Source organism: Nerophis lumbriciformis, linkage group LG04, assembly GCF_033978685.3.
Source record: "Nerophis lumbriciformis linkage group LG04, RoL_Nlum_v2.1, whole genome shotgun sequence".
Taxonomy (NCBI): domain Eukaryota; kingdom Metazoa; phylum Chordata; class Actinopteri; order Syngnathiformes; family Syngnathidae; genus Nerophis; species Nerophis lumbriciformis.
Window position 1 is genome coordinate 6,157,501 of NC_084551.2, and position 22,077 is coordinate 6,179,577.

The following is a 22,077-nucleotide window of genomic DNA, read 5'->3' on the forward strand; positions in this document are numbered from 1 at the left end:
GCTAACTTCATTAAAACTAATAGTCCTGTCAATAGCATGGAATTACAATTCAAATGTAGTTTTTTTGTAAGCCTTTCAAAAGAATTCAAAATATGAAAAATTTATGAAAATTAATTTAAGCCATCAGACACTTGAAAAGTGGCACATCACATCTCTAATGTAATCATTTTAACTTTTCAACAGAAATAGCACTGCAAAAATATTAAGGACATACTTCTGTATTTTGGTAGTTATGCTGTCAACATTTAACAAGATTTCTTCAACTTGGACTTGAAAGCATAAATAGTATAAACACTTTTAACAGTATAACAGTACTAAACAATTCCAATAGATAACATTGGTGTCATTACCTTTTTGTGGCTAAAATCCAAATTTAGCAGCGGCATTAGACTTGTGTTTTTTTGTCCCAACGTGGTCTTTTACATCGCTAATTCCTCCGTGTCCGATCGAAAAATCTTGTCTGAACAAGGTGCAATTCGCGTAGTTTTCACCCTTTTTGGAACGGATAATTATTCCCGGATAGGCTTTTGAATATTCTTCACGGAATGACTGCAGTTTTCTTTTCGGTTTAAGACTCGTTTGCGATTTTTCTCCGGCTGATTCCATGATCGTTCGCTCGTTTGGAAACAATGGGCAACAGGTGCCTCGTGCTTGGCAGCGGTGCTATAAATAGCCTCGCGCATGGCATTCGGAATGGCTCGATAGGAAGTTACGGGAAGCGGTGTCGATTGTGATTGTTGTTACGCGATTTCGTGAATAAAACTTTGAAAAAAAAATGTTTTTTTAATTAATGAAAAACCGTATTTTTTATCACTGCAACCGTAACCCGGAATAGGTTGATGAAAACCGTACTAATTACGGGAAAACCGGAGTAGTTGGCAGGTATGGAATCAGGGTGATGGTGTGATGACTGCGGTAAAAGCTGCAGAAGTCCACGCCAAAGTCCTAGGCGGCGCTGCTGCTGGTGTGCAGGACGCTCGCAAGGTTGATGCGCGTGGGGTGCGTGCCTCTGCCGCTGAGGACGAAAACGCGCGCGCCTCTGCCGCTGTGGAGGTGAGTGAGGGAGAGGCCCTTTGGGAAAAGTGCCGATAACGTCACAGGAGCTGTAGACCCAGTGTACCTAAAGCCACCGGGCCCCATTCAGGTGACGGCAGCAAGCGTAACACCGTTGCAGACGTCCATGAACTGGCCACTCTCACGACTGAGGAGGAGGAGAAGGACTAGGGGCACCAGGCGGGCTCCTCCGCAACAGACGAAAACGGCGGGCGCCCGATGGCCACCTCTGCAGCAGGTGAGCAGACTACTGGGCTGCAGCTGTAGCAGGCTGCTGGGCTGCAGGTCTAGCAAATGGCGTCGTCGGACACACTGGAGATGAGGCTGACGTCGACGGAGGACCCACCAAAAGGAGAGGTTGGTGGCGTCGTTGGAAGACCCATTGGAGACGAGGCGGACAGCAGCGTTATCGGGTGCCGTCATCAATGTAGGAGGTAGTTGTGCGACTACCTCCGCACAACCTCCCCCAGGGGACGAACACCAGACCTCAACAGGAAAACTCACAAGCAAGAGGGGTGAGTGGGAGGGACCTTGAGGAAAAGTCGGGGGGTCCGCCCATGTGGCCAAAAGGTCGAAAATATAGCCCAATAGGGCGGCCCTCTAACCATATCAGGCTGGATAACTCCTCTAAGTTACCAGCAGACTTGGGGGCGGGAGTCGCTGCGAGGTCAACCACAAGGTCTGTTCATTGTGTCAGGAGTTGAAGCATAAAAGGAAGCTTCAGTGATCTGACATCAATATGCAGCAGACGACAGGCAGGTGGTGAGTACAAAATAATATTCTTTAATCCATCAAAAGACAACACACTCACGAGGGAGTGGGGAAACACGTCTAAGAGTACTTAAAAAAAGAACAAAAGAAGGTGAGTGCAACTAATAAGGGCACAAGACAAGGAACTTATTTTGCCTGAGGCAAAAATGCGAAGCAGAACAATAGGTAGAGCAATAGGTAACACGGAACAAACGGTAAAGAACCGACGCAGACTTTAATAAGAGACTGATTAGCAACCGGTTGCAGGTGTGTCCCGGTTTCCAATCGGGCAGCAGGTGTGGACGCCTGTGTATGGCACGAAGAAGGGAATATACAAAAAAAAAAAGGGCAGATGGCAGAAATGAAAAATATGCACACAAAGAAAAAGTCACCAGGACATGACAACATTACATTGTTCCTCAGATTTTTTGGCAAAAAAAACAAAAACAAGTATTTGCTTATGATTAATATTATTTGTTATTTTTAATTATCATTATTACTATTATTTTTCTACAGAGTCAAAGTTAACAACAGCTCACTGGTTCTCATGACAAAAATATATTATAATATTATTATTTATCAGTATATATATATTACTATATTATGGTATTATTAATATTATATTATTATAATATAGTATTTACATTTTATTAACTGTAAAAAAAAGACTAGTCACATCTTTATATAGATCAGATATTACATATATTTTGGGGATTTTAATCCTTAAAGTCACTATGTTTACATAACTATACCGTTTTTATTTTAGAAAAAAAACTTAGATAGTTTAGTGCATACTTTACTTACTAATGGTTTTAAACTTTACTAACACATGTTTACGATCAAAAGAGGCATTTTGCCACCTCTTCCTCTAAAGAAAAATAGTATAGAGCCACAAAACGTAACTCAGCCTATAAACTTTTACAGGTTTTCACCCCCAAAGGGGTAGCAAGAAGCTGAACTGAACACACATGCTTGCTCTCTTTTACTTGCCTTCCTTGCGCCTGAGGACTCAGCCTGTGCGCATTCACGGCCTAACAGACATTAAAATATTATACATCTTTTTGAAAATGCTAACTTTTCTCACTCCGAGGGCAGAAGCCTATATCAGCAGGCAGGGTACACCTTGGACATGTCACCTCCTCATGGCAGAGCCAACAGAGAGACATTTAAAATCAAAATGAAATCTTAACAAAATGATTACATTTCTGTAAGATTTTCAATGTGACAATTTTTGTCATAAGGCACACTTTTTGTCATTTTGGTCTAATTTAGGGAACAGAGATGCCATTTTGTCAATGCAAAATGTATTGAAAATCCAAAAATGAATAGCACATGCCACGTCTTCTTAAATGTGCGCTTTGTTTGACTAAAAATGTATTACCTATCATTTGAACGACATCATAATGAACAGAGTATAAATAAGTCGAGCAACATATTAGAAGCGACTTTGGGTGTGATACATGCAGTCGGACAGGCGCGCCTAATGTGTTTTTGTTCATTCATTGGAGAAGTGACCCGTACAATCCATGTTACTTAGACGAGACAAACAAACAATGTAGCGTCATGTTGGTATTTCTCAAAACAGATTTGAACTTTGACCTTGTGGACTAGAAAGGCCGGCGTCTTTCTCGCGTTTATCCCCTTTAATTAAACCCCCCCCCAGGCTGCGGTGTCACAGGCTTTAAATCACAGTCAAGAGTCTAAATGGTGTAAACAGAAGCTTCCTGGTATAGTTTCCTGCTGGGTGAGTTAATAAATCATAAGTCATGTAACACAGTGAAACTATACAAATACACTTTAAAACAAAGCACTTTCTAGTCAGAGTACAACCAACTCAGCTTCAAATAAACCTACCTGAGTTTGAGTGCATCCATCAATGTAGCGCGGTCATCTTTAGTTTCTTTTCACTTTCTCCGATCTTTTCCCCTCCTCTTTCTCTTCTCCCGGCAGGTACCTCCCCTCTGCGGTGTTCCCCTTTACCGTTTTTACAACTGGACGGACAGGAATGACTGGATTGTGCTGCTCTCAAAACAGCTTCCATGACTGATTTTAAATAAAAAGAGTTTAGTGGAGGCGTGGTGAGGCGCTGACGGACTGTTGTACAATGTCGAGTATGTCTGAACGACACGTGGGAAAGAAATGTTTTGTTTTGTAGTGTTCTACTTGAAACGTGCGGTAGTTACGTTTCGAGACGGCCAGCGAATCGCAAATTAACGACAAGAAATTGAGACGCCATGAATTGATTAATGTGGACCCTGACAAGTTGAAAAACGTATTCAGGTGTTACCATTTAGTGGTCAATTGTACGGAATATGTACTGTACTGTGCAATCTACTAATAAAAGTTTCAATCAATCAAAAAACGCTCATAAAAATGTATTATTTATGTCACTCCAATAAAGCCTGGATTATGTTGCGCCGTACGCTTCACTGAGTCGCCCCTACCCCTTTCAAATGCATACTGCGAGCTCCTCTGATTTCGAATCAACATTTGCAGTAACAGTTATAAATTCTATGGTACCTCAACTCACAAGTACTCTAATTTACAAGCATACATTTGAGTTATAAGTCTCCCCACCCCTAGTAGGCTTAGCTAATGTCCCGTCCCAGCAAGGCCCTTAGGACCCGCCTCCAAACGTCCGGTTTTACTCGTTAGCATTAGCTTATACCTAAAGATCGACATAAGTTTGTTGTTCTAGTTTTCACTACACAATCGGTACCGAAAGACACGATCGGTCCGCGCATGCGCGAAGACTACGTCACTCCGTAGACCAGCAATTATTTATGACGGAGCTTCTGCGACGTCACGTTTTATTACTATCCATCCATTTTCTACCGCTTGTCCCTTTCGGGGTCGCGGGGGTTGCTGGAGCCTATCTGAGCTTCATTCGGGCTGTTTTGTATAAAACATCTTACGTCGGAGTAAAAGGGAACAAGCATATGAACATGGCCATGAGGTAGATTTAATAATTACTATACTTACACCTCACTCCAACCCACTTCTCCAAAGTGGGCTGGCTCAGGGTGGAGGACAGCGTAAAACAACTTGCACTGAGCCTAGTCTATAAAATCTGCTACACCTCCCTGATACCGAAGTACATGTCAAACTATTTCCATAACGTAAATGACCGCCATAACCACAACACCAGGGGGAGCTCCACAAACCACGTTAAACCCAGATTCCGATCTAACAAAGGTCTTAACTCATTCTCTTTCTATGCCACATCAATATGGAATGCATTCCCAACAGGTGTAAAAGAAAGTGCATCTCTATCCTCCTTCAAAACCGCATTAAAACAACACCTCCAGGCAACTTCAACCCCTGACTAACACCCTCCCCCCTCCACATCCCACCTTCCCGGATTGTAAATCACCAAATGTAAATAATCAAATGTATTTCTAATGTATATACTTGTTCTTATGCTATCTGAACTCACTATGATCTCTGCTCGCTGTACATATCCTACCAAGTCAGACCTACACTGTTACAATGTTCAGGGACGTGCACATGATTATAGAGGGGCAGGGGCTCAAAGTCAGAAAAGGGCAGGAAAATTTTTTTGGGTCCTTTGCACAATATGGAAATTAATGTAGAATTAAATTTGCTAATAGGAAGCTAACTACTGCTGTGTGTCCTTTGTAGGTAAAAGTGATTGCCACTTCTTTTGTGTCAACAAATTATTGTCATAATGAGTTAATTCACATTATCATAGGCTTGGAAGACATGAAAAGCAACAAAACACTGGTTTATTATTAGGCTATTTATTGTTAAAGATAAGCACTTTAATATTGAACATTGAACAGTGCAACATGAACTTTGAAAAAAAATACAAAAATAAATACTCAAATGGAAAAAAATTCAATGAGAAAATCTGTCCTTCTTCCCTTAACTTGATGAAAACACCATCAAGTTGTAACTTATGGTCTTTCTCACTTAATGCTCAAACTAAACAACTGAAACGCAGTACAGGCCCAAAAATATGGACCAGGGGCCAGTAGAGGGCTGTAGGATGGAGGCCACCCATACCCAAATATGCTCCTCAATGTAAATTCACAGTAGAGGGCTGTAGAATGGAGGCCACCCATACCCAAATATGCTCCTCAATGTAAATTCAGGGCTTCCATGATGCTAGACTTGGTTTTAGCCATGCATTAAGATGTCTGCTATCCTTAGCTGCTTCCTGGCGCTCCTTCTCCTTCCTTTTCTGTATCCTTTCTTTTTTTGGCATTGTGCTGCAGGCATAATCAACATGAATCAAGTTTAAATACAGATGGTAATATTCCTAACAGATAACCTACATCTTATATCCCCAGAATGCTGAAATTATTATTATTAATAATAATAATAATCATTATTATTATTATTATTATTATTACTTTAATTATTATTATTATTATCATTATCATTATTCTTATTATTATTATCATTATTATTATTATTATTTTGTTAACCCACACAGTAATAGCAAAGTCACAATAAACTTTATATCTAAACCTCTACTGTGAGAGAAATGTGATCCGCCGTAAACACAGTGCATTTTATTTTGAAAATTAACCTGGTGTTTTATTTTGTATTTTGTACACTACTTCCTGTCCCGCACGATCCGCTCTGCTCTATGCGGACTTGATGTGCCGTGCTCAATTGATGCGCCGTGCTCCGACGTCCGGCAAAAACAGAAACTGACACATTGAATAATACAGCGTTTTTCTGAAATATTACCCATATTAGATGCTGAATAAGTGGACGGCGACTAGACCATAACTCATAGGTTCAAGTTGCTCCACTGTCACGTGACGTCTCCTCAGGGGCGCAGTTGGCTCTCTCTCCTCTCACTTACTCGCCCTCTCTCTCCCTCTCTGGCGGAAGCGGCAGGGTCAAACAACCCGGTATTACAAGAAAACGTGGAGCTTTTGTACCGCTGTTTTTTTTACATCCCTGACAGGAATTTATTAATGTTATTTAAAAAAAAAAAAAAAAAACACACACATGCAAAGGGCACTTTTTAAGACAAGGCGAAAAAGGGCAGGGGCTCAAGCACCCATAGGGCCCTATGTGTGCACGTGCCTGACAATGTTCATTTCTCTGATGATGCAATTGTTGATGACAGAAGTGCTGATATCAACCAAACCCTCTTCATCCCAACCCCCGAATTGTAAATAATGTAAATAATTCAATGTATATACTCTGATTATTAACTTGTGTGATGACTGTATTATGATGATAGTATATATTTGTACCATGAATTGATTTACGTGGACCCCGACTTAAACAAGTTGAAAAACTTATTCGGGTGTTACCATTTAGTGGTCAATTGTGCGGAATATGTACTGTACTGTGCAATCTACTAATAAAAGTTTCAATCAATCAATCAATCAATTTGAAAATTACTATGGTACTTCAACTCACAGGTACCCAAATTTACAAGCATACATTTGAGTTTAAAGCCTCCCCACCCCTAGTTGGCTTAGCTAATGTCTCAGCAAGGCCCTTAGGACCCACCTCAAAACATCCGGTTTTACTCGTTAGCATTAGCTTGTAGCTAAAGATCGACTCCCTGGACCAGCAATTATTTATGACGGAGCTTCTGCAACGTCACGTTTTATTAATATTTTGTATAAAACATATCTTACCGCTGACTAAAAGAGAACAAGCATATAAACTATAAAAATATTAGGTAGATTTAAAAAAATCAGGGGGTATTATCGCAACAATTACAACCATTTTCACTCTTCTGTGATTGGAATGAATCAGTATGTGTCCATGCACTATATTAGTCCGATTTCTCAAATAGTTCGGCTCCAAATAAGCCTCCTACAACCCATGGAAACACCTTAATCCGACCGTGTTCTGTTTTTGAAAAGTCATACTAACACACCTGGATTATGCGATTGGAAACCAGATCTCTCGAGTGTGCGGCCGGAGAGGACCCTTTGTATCACGCATGCGCCAGTGTCAATACGCGGAAGCAGATACCATCCATCCATCCATCCATCCATCTTCTTCCGCTTATCCGAGGTCGGGTCGCGGGGGCAGCAGCCTATGCAGGGAAGCCCAGACTTCCCTCTCCCCAGCCACTTCGTCCAGCTCTTCCTGTGGGACCTCGAGGCGTTCCCAGGCCAGCCGGGAGACATAGTCTTCCCAACGTGTCCTGGGTCTTCCCCGCGGCCTCCTACCGGTCGGACGTGCCCTAAACACCTCCCGAGGGAGGCGTTCGGGTGGCATCCTGACCAGATGCCCGAACCACCTCATCTGGCTCCTCTCGATGTGGAGGAGCAGCGGCGTTACTTTGAGCTCCTCCCGGATGGCAGAGCTTCTCACCCTATCTCTAAGGGAGAGCCCCGCCACCCGGCGGAGGAAACTCATTTCGGCCGCTTGTACCCGTGATCTTGTCCTTTCGGTCATAACCCAAAGCTCATGACCATAGGTGAGGATGGGAACGTAGATCGACCGGTAAATTGAGAGCTTTGCCTTCCGGCTCAGCTCCTTCTTCACCAAAACGGATCGATACAGCGTCCGCATTACTGAAGATGCCTGTCGATCTCACGATCCACTTTTCCCTCACTCGTGAACAAGATACCATTCAATAAAAACGTAGCAACAATTGTAATGAAGAATAGACTGTATATTTGCGTCAATTCGGACTCCCGAACAAAATACGAATGAGATGAAAGACAAAGAAGCAGGTCAATTAAAGGGAAACAATAAAGCGTACACAAACCTCTTCACGCTGCATTCGTGCAAGCCAGCTGATTAACTTTCCGCACAAGGGGCAAGATTGTCCAGAACAATAGCAACCTTCCTCTGGATATCAGTCGGGGCACGAACTGTATTTTCCTTCGGATTTAAAACTCCTTCCATCAATGCAAAGAGCATTTTGAATGAACCTTGGGAAATTTAAAAGTTTTGTTTCCATGATTTTCGTTTGAAAATTCATTGGAAAAAACTCTTCCGCCGCCTTTCTCTGCATCCGCCCCGATACGTTCTTGTCATGTTCGTGACGCATTTCAAGATCATTTCTTGATGCTGTCTGCTATTTAACATCAACATAGCTATTAGAGATGTAATATTTGTAATTTTTGCCAATAAAATTAAAACAAGTTGTAAGGACCCACAAATCCTAGTGTGACGTCATAGGTCAACTGGAAAACCCTGTGAAAAAAAGTAACTATTTGAGAAATCAGACTAATTTAGTCACTCCATCCATCCATTTCCTACGGCTTGTCCCTTTTGGGGTAATTATTTTTTTAAATGTTTACTTTTTTTAAACAAGGCACTTGCTATAACTTAATTCTATGTTTGCGGCCTAAAAAAAAAAATCTGACTTTTAAATGATCAGTATTATGAATTGATGTATTTGATCTGAATGAAGTAGAGAAAAAAATATTGATTTATTTGCCATTTAAAAGGGAACTGCACTTATTTTTGAATCTTGATTATTGTTCACAATCATTATGAGAGACATGATAATGGATGGGTTTTTTTTTGCATTCTAAATATTAAATAAATGCGATCAAACGTCTGTTTGCAATAGAGCCTATGGGAGTCGCGCAATTCCGCCTATAAAGCCCTTTAAAAAACATCCAAACACCTCCATTGAGGTTTTACATACATGATATATATATACAGGTAAAAGCCAGTAAATTAGAATATTTTGAAAAACTTGCTTTATTTCAGTAATTGCATTCAAAAGGTGTAACTTGTACATTATATTTATTCATTGCACACAGACTGATGCATTCAAATGTTTATTTCATTTAATTTTGATGATTTGAAGTGGCAACAAATGAAAATACAAAATTCCGTGTGTCACAAAATTAGAATATTACTTAAGACTAATACAAAAAAGGGATTTTTAGAAATGTTGGCCAACTGAAAAGTATGAAAATGAAAAATATGAGCATGTACAATACTCAATACTTGGTTGGAGCTCCTTTTGCCTCAATTACTGCGTTAATGCGGCGTGGCATGGAGTCGATGAGTTTCTGGCACTGCTCAGGTGTTATGAGAGCCCAGGTTGCTCTGATAGTGGCCTTCAACTCTTCTGCGTTTTTGGGTCTGGCATTCTGCATCTTCCTTTTCACAATACCCCACAGATTTTCTATGGGGCTAAGGTCAGGGGAGTTGGCGGGCCAATTTAGAACAGAAATACCATGGTCCGTAAACCAGGCACGGGTAGATTTTGCGCTGTGTGCAGGCGCCAAGTCCTGTTGGAACTTGAAATCTGCATCTCCATAGAGCAGGTCAGCAGCAGGAAGCATGAAGTGCTCTAAAACTTGCTGGTAGACGGCTGCGTTGACCCTGGATCTCAAGAAACAGAGTGGACCGACACCAGCAGATGACATGGCACCCCAAACCATCACTGATGGTGGAAACTTTACACTAGACTTCAGGCAACGTGGATCCTGTGGCTCTCCTGTCTTCCTCCAGACTCTGGGACCTCGATTTCCAAAGGATATGCAAAATTTGCTTTCGTCAGAAAACATGACTTTGGACCACTCAGCAGCAGTCCAGCTGGTGTCGGTCCACTCTGTTTCCTGAGATCCAGGGTCAACGCAGCCGTCTACCAGCAAGTTTTAGAGCACTTCATGCTTCCTGCTGCTGACCTGCTCTATGGAGATGGAGATTTCAAGTTCCAACAGGACTTGGCGCCTGCACACAGCGCAAAATCTACCCGTGCCTGGTTTACGGACCATGGTATTTCTGTTCTAAATTGGCCCGCCAACTCCCCTGACCTTAGCCCCATAGAAAATCTGTGGGGTATTGTGAAAAGGAAGATGCAGAATGCCAGACCCAAAAACGCAGAAGGCCACTATCAGAGCAACCTGGGCTCTCATAACACCTGAGCAGTGCCAGAAACTCATCGACTCCATGCCACGCCGCATTAACGCAGTAATTGAGGCAAAAGGAGCTCCAACCAAGTATTGAGTATTGCACATGCTCATATTTTTCATTTTCATACTTTTCAGTTGGCCAACATTTCTAAAAATCCCTTTTTTGTATTAGCCTTAAGTAATATTCTAATTTTGTGACACGCGGAATTTTGGATTTTCATTTGTTGCCACTTCAAATCATCAAAATTAAATGAAATAAACATTTGAATGCATCAGTCTGTGTGCAATGAATAAATATAATGTACAAGTTACACCTTTTGAATGCAATTACTGAAATAAATCAAGTTTTTCAAAATATTCAAATTTACTGGCTTTTACCTGTATATGTAGTAACGGCACATTTATAATGACATTTAATATTTACGTTTTTTTGATCATTTGAAGCATACGTTAATTAATTTAAAAAAATGCATCACGTTTGCTTTTTTTTCTTCATCACTGATTATTACTCACTGCAGACTCCATGAGAGCCAACAAACATAATAAAACATCACTTACTGTACAACGTCTGCTGTCATTAGGATGCCGACTGCTGGGATGTTCATATATTCCCGTTTCGGTGAAGAATGTCTCATAATCCTCGCAAAGAAACGGGGTGGGGGCAAGGGGAAACAAGCGTCTTTTCGTGTCGTCCTCGCCAGTTTCGGGTCCTAAATGGCTGTCAAAGTGTACCAACTTGTCGGAATACGTCCTCCGACGTCTCATGTCCAGGCGAGATGCATGATTTTTGATCTAGAAAAAATTTACAGGGAGCAAGGAAGCGAGAAAGCAGCAGACCACTCAATGATGTAAACATAGGCACACACGAATCATAAATAGTTTGCCTGCGTAAGCGCTTATAATAACAATATCACTAATACTTACTAATACTCAATATTTAAACCACGAAGTGTAAATGTAGTATTGTTGGCAGTTTTTGAATGGTTATTTATTAGATTTTATGGGCGAAATAGAAGAGCTCCCATTGGCTCTGCTGTAAGCGGACTTTTATTTACAAGTTTGAATGTATGAAAAAAAAATCCATCCATGTGTTTCATAATGATTGTGAACAATAGACAAAATTCCAAAAAAGTGCAGCTCCCCTCTAAGGCTGCTGAGCACATCGTTACGGTTTCTGTACGATTTCAAAATAAATTCTGTATTCTTAAGTAACATTTGTTTTGTTTTGTATGTAATCTTTTATATGACATTGTTATTCAAACACAGATTGCCAATAAGAAAACCATGGTAAGAATCACGGCGTGCACGAACATAAACCAAGTAGTAAGTCTTCGGTACCGATCGTGTAGTGCAGCGTTTCTCAAAGTGTGGGGCGCGCCCCACTGGTGGGGAATAGAGACATGACAGGTGAGGCGCGAGGAACGGGAGGAAATTTCACTTTAAATTTTTTTATTTATTATTATATTCTTAGATTATTTTTTTTACTATGCTTTCCTTTTCTATACACACTGTAAATCACTTTGTGATTCTGTCTGTGAAATCCGCTATATAAATAAATGGAAATTACCGGTACTTATTTTTACTGTAGGCTTTATATTTCTCGGTACGAGCGAAAGTTTGACAGACATAGCAACAGTAACTAATGGGGGCGGGGCTAAACGGAACAAACTTTCGCACGGATGGGTAGCAGGCTAATGTGTGGACCACAATTACACAAATATATACATTTGTGACTCGCACCTAGCTCAAAGGTCGTCGAGCAAGAGCCAGCGCCTGCAGAGAAACAAAAATCTGACGGGCACACACTGTGTCATTCACCGGGAAGCACTCGCGTCAAGGCAGCTCAGCCCCGAACTCAATGAGGTTTTAACAGATGTTGTGAGCGCGGTCAATTTGATCAAAACACGACCACTGAAAGCGCGACTGTTCTCTGCACTGTGTGAGGAAATGGGAGCTGATCATACAGCCGTGCTGTTTCACAGTGAAGCAAGGTGGCTCTCCCGGGGGAAAGTGCTGTCACTTGCCCTGTCTTGCCAAATGCATAGCTCCTCCTTTTTTTTTTTGCAAAGATTGCAAAGTGGCACTTTTATTGTATTTATTATTGAACTTGATGCAAGTTATAACACTTTTGTTTTATTTATTATTGAACTTGATGCAAGTTATAACACTTTTTTTGATTTATTATTGAACTTGATGCAAGTTATTTGATTTATTATTGAACTTGATGCAAGTTATAACACTTTTATTTGATTTATTATTGAACTTGATGCAAGTTATAACACTTTTTGGATTTATTATTGAACGTGATGCAAGTTATAACACTTTTTTTGATTTATTATTGAACTTGATGCAAGTTATAACACTTTTTTTTATTTATTATTGAACTTGATGCAAGTTATAACACTTTTTTTGATTTATTATTGAACTTGATGCAAGTTATAACACTTTTTTTGATTTATTATTGAACTTGATGCAAGTTATAACACTTTTATTTGATTTATTATTGAACTTGATGCGAGTTATAACACTTTTTTTGATTTATTATTGAACGTGATGCAAGTTATAACACTTTTTTTGATTTATTATTGAACTTGATGCAAGTTATAACACTTTTGTTTTATTTATTATTGAACTTGATGGAAGTTATTTTATTTATTATTGAACTTGATGCAAGTTGTACCACAGCTGCACAGTTATTATATTTATCATTGAACTTGGTGTTATTTTATGTTATTGAGTTTGAATGTATACTACTATATGTTACTTGATGTTCAATAAATTTGAAAATGTTAAAGCTTGGCATTAGCGCTCTGTTGGGGCGATGGGGGCAGGTGGGGCTTGAAAACTCCCCCTTGTCCAAAGTGGGGGATGACAAAAAAAGTTCGAGAACCACTGGTGTAGTGACACCAGCCATTATAGACCATTAGCAGTCGTCAAGCTTCTAAACCCTTCCTGCTGGCTTTGGCTACACTTCATGCCCACGCCTGAAGCTGCACAGGCATTATAATTTGGTAATCTTCGCATTTCATAGCCATTACTCGCTGCTATCCAGAACAAGCCAAAGTTATGTTGCTAACACAACCTTATTGACCAGTTTACCCTATTCGGAAACTCTGCACATTGTCCATGTTGGATCTAATGAGACAGCAAAACGTCAATGAGAACAGACAAAAAAGGATTTCGAAAAAAAGTTAAATACAAAACAAACAAAAAAAACGTTTTTTAAAGGCATGTTACACGTTTAAATTGTGCTGTTTTGTGAGGGATTTCAATTCTTTTAAATGGGCGACTCTCATTTGAGATACGAGTGTTTTGAGGGATCCAAGCTTGGTCAGAGAACCAATTGAGCTCATGAATAGAGATACTACTGTATTAGATTTAATTCTATTCCAGAACCCTCTATGTCTCTCTTCAATTGCCATTGTTTACTCACCACCAAGTAAGCTAACATGCTAACATACCAGAAGCATAATCGAGGTGTACACACTTCTGAAACATATTCTAAATTATGAAAAGTATACTCATACTACTCACCACTCGTGAAAGATAATTAATACAAAAGAATGAATCGGAGTCTAGCCTAGACTAGTCGTCATGCTAACGCTATAACCGCGCTTCAGTGGCTGAAAAAAAGTCCGTGGTTGGCTCAGCTTCTCCAAAGAACGCTTATTTAAAACATTTCATAATTTGACAGCACGACAAAAACCAAATATTTCTGAATGCTGACTCGCAAATATGCAGGGATCTGTCCGTGGATCGATTGGTTAAAAAAAAAAAAAAAAAAAAAAAAAAAAAACATTTTTTTTTTTTTTAATGTTTTTATTAAATCAACATAAAAAACACAAGATACACTTACAATTAGTGCACCAACCCAAACAACCTCCCTCCCCAATTTACACTCATTCACACTCATTCGCACAAAAGGGTTGTTTCTTTCTGTTATTAATATTCATGGTTCCTACATTATATATCAATGTAGATCAATGGGACGGCGTGGCGCAGTGGGAGAATGGCCGTGCGCGGCCCGAGGGTCCCTGGTTCAATCCCCACCTAGTACCAACCTCGTCATGTCTGTTGTGTCCTGAGCAAGACACTTCACCCTTGCTCCTGATGGGTGCTGGTTAGCGCCTTGCATGGCAGCTCCCTCCATCAGTGTGTGAATGTGTGTGTGAATGGGTAAATGTGGAAGTAGTGTCAAAGCGCTTTGAGTACCTTGAAGGTAGAAAAGCGCTATACAAGTACAACCCATTTATCATTATTTATTTATTTAATACAGTCTTCAAGGATACAGTAAATGCCAATCCCCCCCCCCCCCCCACCCCCCCCCCCACCCCCAAAAAGGCCTCAGAAATTAGAATTCAAAACATCAACTATATGTTTTTCTTTGTGGGGAAAAAAATAAAAAGTGTGATGATAACCATAGAACCAAAAATAGTACTCAAAGCAACCATAGGAAATGGTCTGGCTGTTCAATTATCTAAAGGGGAACTGCACTTTTTTGGGGAATGTTGTTTATTATTCACAATCCCGAGGTGAGACGAGCAAACATAAGTTTATTTGTATCCATTGTAATTCATAAATAAACACTAGCAAGAATCAGCTAACGTCGGAGGTAATGGGATTTTCTCTATTTCGCCTATTAAGCGCTCTAAGAAAACATCCAAAATCATCCAATGTTTTATATACATGCTGTAAGTATATATGTTATGCAATAACAGGTACCGTATTTTCCGGACTATAAGTCGCAGTTTTTTTCATAGTTTGGCCGGGGGTGCGACTTATACTCAGGAGCGACTTATGTGTGAAATTATTAACACGTTACCGTAAAATATCAAATAATATTATTTAGCTCATTCACGTAAGAGACTAGACGTATAAGATTTCATGGGATTTAGCGATTAGGAGTGACATATTGTTTGGTAAACGTATAGCATGTTCTATATGTTATAGTTATTTGAATGACTCTTACCATAATATGTTACGTTAACATACCAGTTGGTTATTTATGCCTCATATAACGTACACTTATTCAGCCTGTTGTTCACTATTCTTTATTTATTTTAAATTGCCTTTCAAATGTCTATTCTTGGTGTTGGCTTTTATCAAATAAATTTCCCCCAAAAATGCGACTTATACTCCAGTGCGACTTATATATGTTTTTTTTCCTTCTTTATTGTGCATTTTCGGCAGGTGCGACTTATACTCCGGTGCGACTTATACTCCGAAAAATACGGTACATTCATAATAACATGTAATACATTGCTTATTTCTCATCACCACAACGTTCGTGTTTATCTTCAACAATAATAACTACTACTAATCAAAGCAGACTTCATGAGAGCCAACGACGACTAGTTGGGGACAAATGATGATCCAGATACCTTATATTTTTGAGCCTGAATATATGAAGGATGAGCTACAATAGTCAGAGCTGAGTGATAAGCACATGCGGAAAGTAACACTATTGCTCAGCGCTAATACAAACTACCGAACATAATAAAACAATCATTTACTGTACAATGTCTGCTCTCACTGGGGTGCCGACTAATGAGATGTGTATAACTTCCTGTTTAGATGAAGAATAATCATTATCTTCAGGCTGGTAAAAAAAAAAAAAAAGAAAAAAAAAAAAGGTGGGCGCAAACAAGCGTCTTTTTGTGTCTTTATCACCATCTGTGGGTATAAGTTGAATGTTAAAGATGACCAACTTATCGGTTTATGTCCACAATCTTCTACTACACAGGTGAGAGGCATGATTTATAATCTAGAATTAACTTTTACCAACTCATAGGCAGAGGTGGGTAGAGTAGCCAGAAATTGTACTCAAGTAAGAGTACTGTTACTTTAGAGATTTATTACTCAAGTAAAAGTAAGGAGTAGTCACCCAAATATTTACTTGAGTAAAAGTAAAAAGTATGTTGTGAAAAAACTACTCAAGTACTGAGTAACTGATGAGTAACATACACACACATATCATATATATATATATATATATATATATATATATATATATATATACATATATACACATACATTGATATATACAGTATATCATTTATATTTATTTATTTTGCCGTTTTTGTTTACATGTTAAAGGTGTTTTAATGAATATACATGCATGTTTAACACATATAGATTCCTTTCTTTCATGAAGACAAGAATATAAGTTGGTGTATTACCTGATTCTGATGACTTGCATTGATTGTAATCAGACAGCAGTGCTTAACGTCCACGTTTTCAAATGCAGGAGAAAAAAAGTTCCTCCTTTCTGTCTAATACCACATGAAAGTGGTTGGTTTTTGGTATCTTATTTGTCCAGCTTCCATATTCGTTTTCACACACTTTACAAGAAATACATTGGCGGCAAATTCCGTAGCTTGCTAGCTTGTTTGCGCTGGCTTTCGGAGACTCTTATTTTGAAAGCGCAGGCGCGATGGAGCGGCACTTTTATTGTGAAGACAGGAACTGTGCAGTCAGTCTTTAGGCTTGTGACGGGATGTACGTTTGAAATAAAAAAGTGTCTTTTTTCCTTCACACTTTTGATTGATTGATTGAAACTTGTATTAGTAGATTGCACAGTACAGTACATATTCCGTACAATTGACCACTAAATGGTAACACCCCAATAAGTTTTTCAACTTGTTTAAGTCAGGTCATGTAACCGCCTGGCTCTGTTTGATTGGTCCAACGTCACCAGTGACTGCATCTGATTGGTGGAACGGAGTCAAACGTCACCAGTGACTGCATTTTATTGGTGGAACGGAGTGAAACGTCACCAGTAACGCAGGCACTTTGAAGGCCTGTCTGACAGACCAAAACAAACAAAGCGTGCATTAACAGATCGATAAAAATTAGTAGCGAGTAGCGAGCTGAATGTAGATAAAAGTAGCGGAGTAAAAGTAGCGTTTCTTCTCTATAAATATACTCAAGTAAAAGTAAAAGTAAGTTGCATTAAAACTACTCTTAGAAGTACAATTTATCCCAAAAGTTACTCAAGTAGATGTAACGGAGTAAATGTAGCGCGTTACTACCCACCTCTGCTCATAGGCAATGCAGCAGCTCACAGGCTCAGTATGTCAATAGATGCAAAAGCTAGTTACTGCTCTGTAATCACGGCGCCACTAAAAGTAGTTCCTCGGAATTAGCGCTTACAATAAAGAATCTTGCTCATACTTGGTTAATATTCAGGTCACAAACAGAGTATTGTTAACGTTTTTTGCAGGGCGCAATATAGCGTACTCCCATTAGCTGTATTGTTGGCCACCTCATACTTGCCGTATATTACAAATTAAAATGGATAAAAAAAGACATATGTGTTCTTGTCTCACATAGGGATTGTGTATGATAGGCAAAAAAATCCCCCCAAAAAAGTGCAGTTCCACTCTAAATGCAATCCCTTACCATTTGCATTTTAGAACCATTCTATAAAACACCCCTGGGAGGCAGTGTCACTACCTTCCTGTCCCCTCTCCATCACAAAGTGACAGGAGTTTTAGCTTAGTTTCATTACACAGTGGTTAACTTAAAAATAACCAAATTAAAAAGAGGAAACGAGTTTAAATTATGGTGATCCAAAATTTACTGTACAATTGCGCTCTTCAACAATACATACAGACAGAACAGCGTAAAGTGTGTGTTTTTATGTTCACCATAACACATTGATTTCAGCAATACCGATACAATACCACTAGATGTCAGCATTGCTCTGGCTTCTTGTTCACTCTCTCGAGCACATATTTCTGTTTTTTTTAATCAATAAAAATAGAATTTATATACTTTATTTAGAAAATTTATTTTTATACAAAATGTACATTTTATTCTATATAGAATGAACATTTTACATGATGTATGGTACACATTAATGTTTGTTTTTTTTAAGGCTTAAGGTTGGAATGCTGACAGGCGATGTGTTTGAAGATTATTTAGACTTACTGACATGAAATGCTAACACACAAACAAAAACAATGTTGCTGACATGGTGAAAATTTGACTTGATCATTTTGAATGGAAAACACAAACAAATGAACCTGTATTGCACAAAGTGTGTGAGGCATGACATTGGCCCGTGTACAAGTTTGTGCAGGTTTAGACTCGTACAATGGACTGAAACAAGTTGTGGCCCTTCTTCCGTGAATAATACCTGAATAACTAAGGTGCCTAAAAGGAATGCCATCAAGGCGGAGGAGGACATGTTAGAAATGAGGCGGGACCTATCCGCACATAATTCATATTAGACAATCATCATGTATGAGATGTGATATGGTTTAATATAAATCCCCCACACAAGTCCAATATGGAATTTGACATTAAAAGTCTATGAATCAGCTGAAACTCTATTGGCAGATGGCGAGTACTTCCCACGCTAAACAAGAAACAGTTCGCCTAACAATAAAGGGCAATGATTAGCACCTATGTGACCTTTGACCATACCTATATGAGTCAGGTATGTTTTAATAGTGTTTGCACTTCAAAGTAGAACTATCATTCCTGACAGTCTGAAGAGAACATACTCATTTGCTACATTTCCTTAAAGGGGAAAACTGACAATTGCTTGCATTCCATCACATGACTTCTTACCGGAAATGAAAAGCAGTGTTGGTCAACCAAGCCATGGTGGCTGTTGTGCAGCAAGCAAACTATCTTGAGTACGCAAGGGGCTTAGATTTTCCTGCAAAAAGCAGATACGAGCAAAACAATCAAACTATGCAATGGACTACAGCCCTGTAATTTATCAAAAAAGATTTGTCGAGTAATACCAAAGATTATCCGTCGGCCGCGTTTCCTGACATGTCGAACTATCTTGTGCTCCAGATGTCATCCTACACGACAAAACAGATGGAAACTTGGAAAAGCATAGAGGTCTACAACTTATTTTTGTGTGGCTGGGTCAAGGAAATTGGTATCAAAACTCTCCCGGAGTTTGGCATTTGATGGTTTAACTTTGCGTCTACTGCCATGTTTGTTGTTGCTGTTGCATGCGCCCTTTACGAGGGGCGTCTTTTTCCCGTCTTTATCAAAACATAACTATAGATGTCAACATTGTGTATGTACTGAAAAAATAATTTATCACTTTGGCCTTTGGTAAAAGCTGAACTTTTTTAGCTTTTGCTCACATTTGATTTCTTTTATTTGTATATATTCTAGAAATTTATTAGGATTGATTGCATATTGTGTTATTAAACTTTTAAAAGAGATAAAACTGTTTGCATTGATGATATCCCCAAGGCATCCGACTCCCTTATCATACCATGTTGGAAAGTTCAATGGCTTCTTGTTTAAAAGAAAATCAGGATTATTCCAAATAGGCGTAAATTGGCATGGAGTGAGCGGGGACCCAGTTATTTTCAAAAACTCCCACCAAGCTGTTAAGGTAGTGCGTATATTAATACTTTTAAAGCAGTTGTGTTTTCGGAGAATTTGGCTAATAAAGGGCAAGTTAGAAATTGGGATCTCCTGGCTAAGTGATTGTTCAATCTCTAACCATAAACTATCTAATAAAGTGGGATTGATCCATTTTAATATATATTGTAGTTTATTTGCAAGGAAATAATAGGAACAGTTTGGGAGTTCTAGACCCCCATGTTCTTTGGGTTTTTGTAAAGTTTTAAGGCTGATTCGTGCTGGTTTACTCTTCCAAAGAAACTGATTGATGTGTGAGTCTAGTGACTTAAACCAGATTTGAGAAGGTTTGGTTGGAATCATTGAAAATAGATAATTAACCCTAGGCAAGACCATCATTTTCACGGTAGAAACCCTTCCCATAAGTGAGATTGGCAGTGTTTTGTAACGCGCCAGGTCATCCTCAATCGATTTTAAGATTGGGGAGTAATTCAAGCGATTCAGATCTGACAATGTGGAGGAAATATTGATTCCCAGGTATTTAATGTTCCCTTTATGCAGTGGAATCGATGAGGTGCTCTGAAAGTCAAAATTAATTGGTAACACAGTAGATTTGGACCAGTTGATGGAGTAATCTGAAATAGAACTGAATTTATTGAGAAGTGAGATTGTATCTTGAAGAGAAGAATGTGGATTTTGTAAGAAAAGTAATACATCATCAGCATAAAGGCTTATTTTATGATGAACGGTTGCGGTATGGATGCCTTTAATATTTGCATGCTGTCGAATAGCGGTTGCAAGAGGTTCAATAAATATAGCAAACAGTGACGGAGAAAGTGGACACCCTTGCCTTGTGCCCCTCATAAGATTAAACCTTGGAGATATTTGGCTGTTCGTTCTAACCGAAGCTGTAGGAAAACTATATAGGACCTTAATCCATTCTATAAATGAGTCTCCAAATCCAAATTTCTGTAGAGTAGCTAGAAGAAAATTCCAGTTCACTCTATCAAATGCTTTTTCAGCATCTAATGAAACAACAGCTGTTTTTAGATTATGAATAACAGAATAGTCTATCACATTGAGTAGACGGCGAACATAACTATAGATGTCAACATTGTGTATGTACTGAAAAAATAATTTATCACTTTGGCCTTTGGTAAAAGCTGAACTTTTTTAGCTTTTGCTCACATTTGATTTCTTTTATTCAGACTTGCCGGCTTGGTGCTTTTCGAAAACACTTGGAGCAAACATGTGTTTAAGAAATACAAATAAAATCAAGATAATACTTGAAATTGTAGATAATAAATGTTAAAAGCATATCATACAAACAAAGTGATCGCCGGAAACTCATGCGATCTTTGACTCTGCTCCCTTGGACTGGAGTGTGTGTTGCTTTTCTCGTCGGTTTGTAAAATCTTGCACTATTCCGCCGGTTTTGATAACTTCTCGAGGAACTCTGAAGAAACGTTTATCCTTTTGGCGATTTGAACGATCCGTACAGCTGAAAACACACGCATAGGGCATTTTTTCTTCAAGAAAGGCTAAATGGCGCCCAGGAACCATTGAGAACAGAGCTTGCTTGACCACCACGCATATTTAAGGAGTGAGACGTGAGCCGGACATGGCCATACTTGCCAACATTGAGACCTCCGAATTCGGGAGATTGGGGGGTGGGGTGGGGGGAAGGGTGTGTTGAGGTGTGGGGGTTTGGTGGTAGCGGGGGTGTATATTGTAGCCCGGAAGAGTTAGGGATACAAGGGATTCTGGGTATTTGTTCTGTTGTGTTACGGTGCGGATGTTCTCCCGAAATGTGTTTGTCATTGTTGTTTGGTGTGGGTTCACAGTGTGGCGCATATTTGTAACAGTGTTAAAGTTGTTTATACGTCCACCCTCAGTGTGACCTGTATGGCTGTTGATCAAGTATGTCTTGCAGTCACTTACGTGTGTCTGCAGAAGCCTCATACAATATGTGACTGGGCTGGCACGCTATTTGTATGGAGGAAAAGCGGACGTGACGACAGGTTGTAGAGGACGCTAAAGACAGTGCCGTCACGGCACGCACTTAATATTGTTGTCCGGGTGAAAATCGGGAGAAATTCGGGAG

The 22,077-nt window shown here is 39.4% G+C and overlaps 1 protein-coding gene across 2 annotated transcripts in view; it reads right to left on the minus strand.

Moving 5' to 3' along the window:
• plekhg6 (pleckstrin homology domain containing, family G (with RhoGef domain) member 6) overlaps positions 1–14,219 on the minus strand; it is a 66,945-nt gene extending 52,726 nt beyond the window's left edge. The window contains exons 1-2 of one of the 2 annotated variants that reach the window (XM_061948033.2): positions 14,169–14,219; positions 11,193–11,426 (exon numbers count right to left, since the gene is read on the minus strand). Coding sequence is in view for 1 of the 2 variants with exons in the window: in XM_061948025.2 (XP_061804009.1) it covers positions 3,658–3,673 (16 nt within the window). In the remaining variant the exon portion in view is untranslated. Of the gene's footprint in view, positions 1–3,657; positions 3,779–11,192; positions 11,427–14,168 lie in introns of those variants that run through there. The other variant, XM_061948025.2, reaches the window with a different exon arrangement.
• Between the last annotated feature and the right edge of the window lie 7,858 nt (positions 14,220–22,077).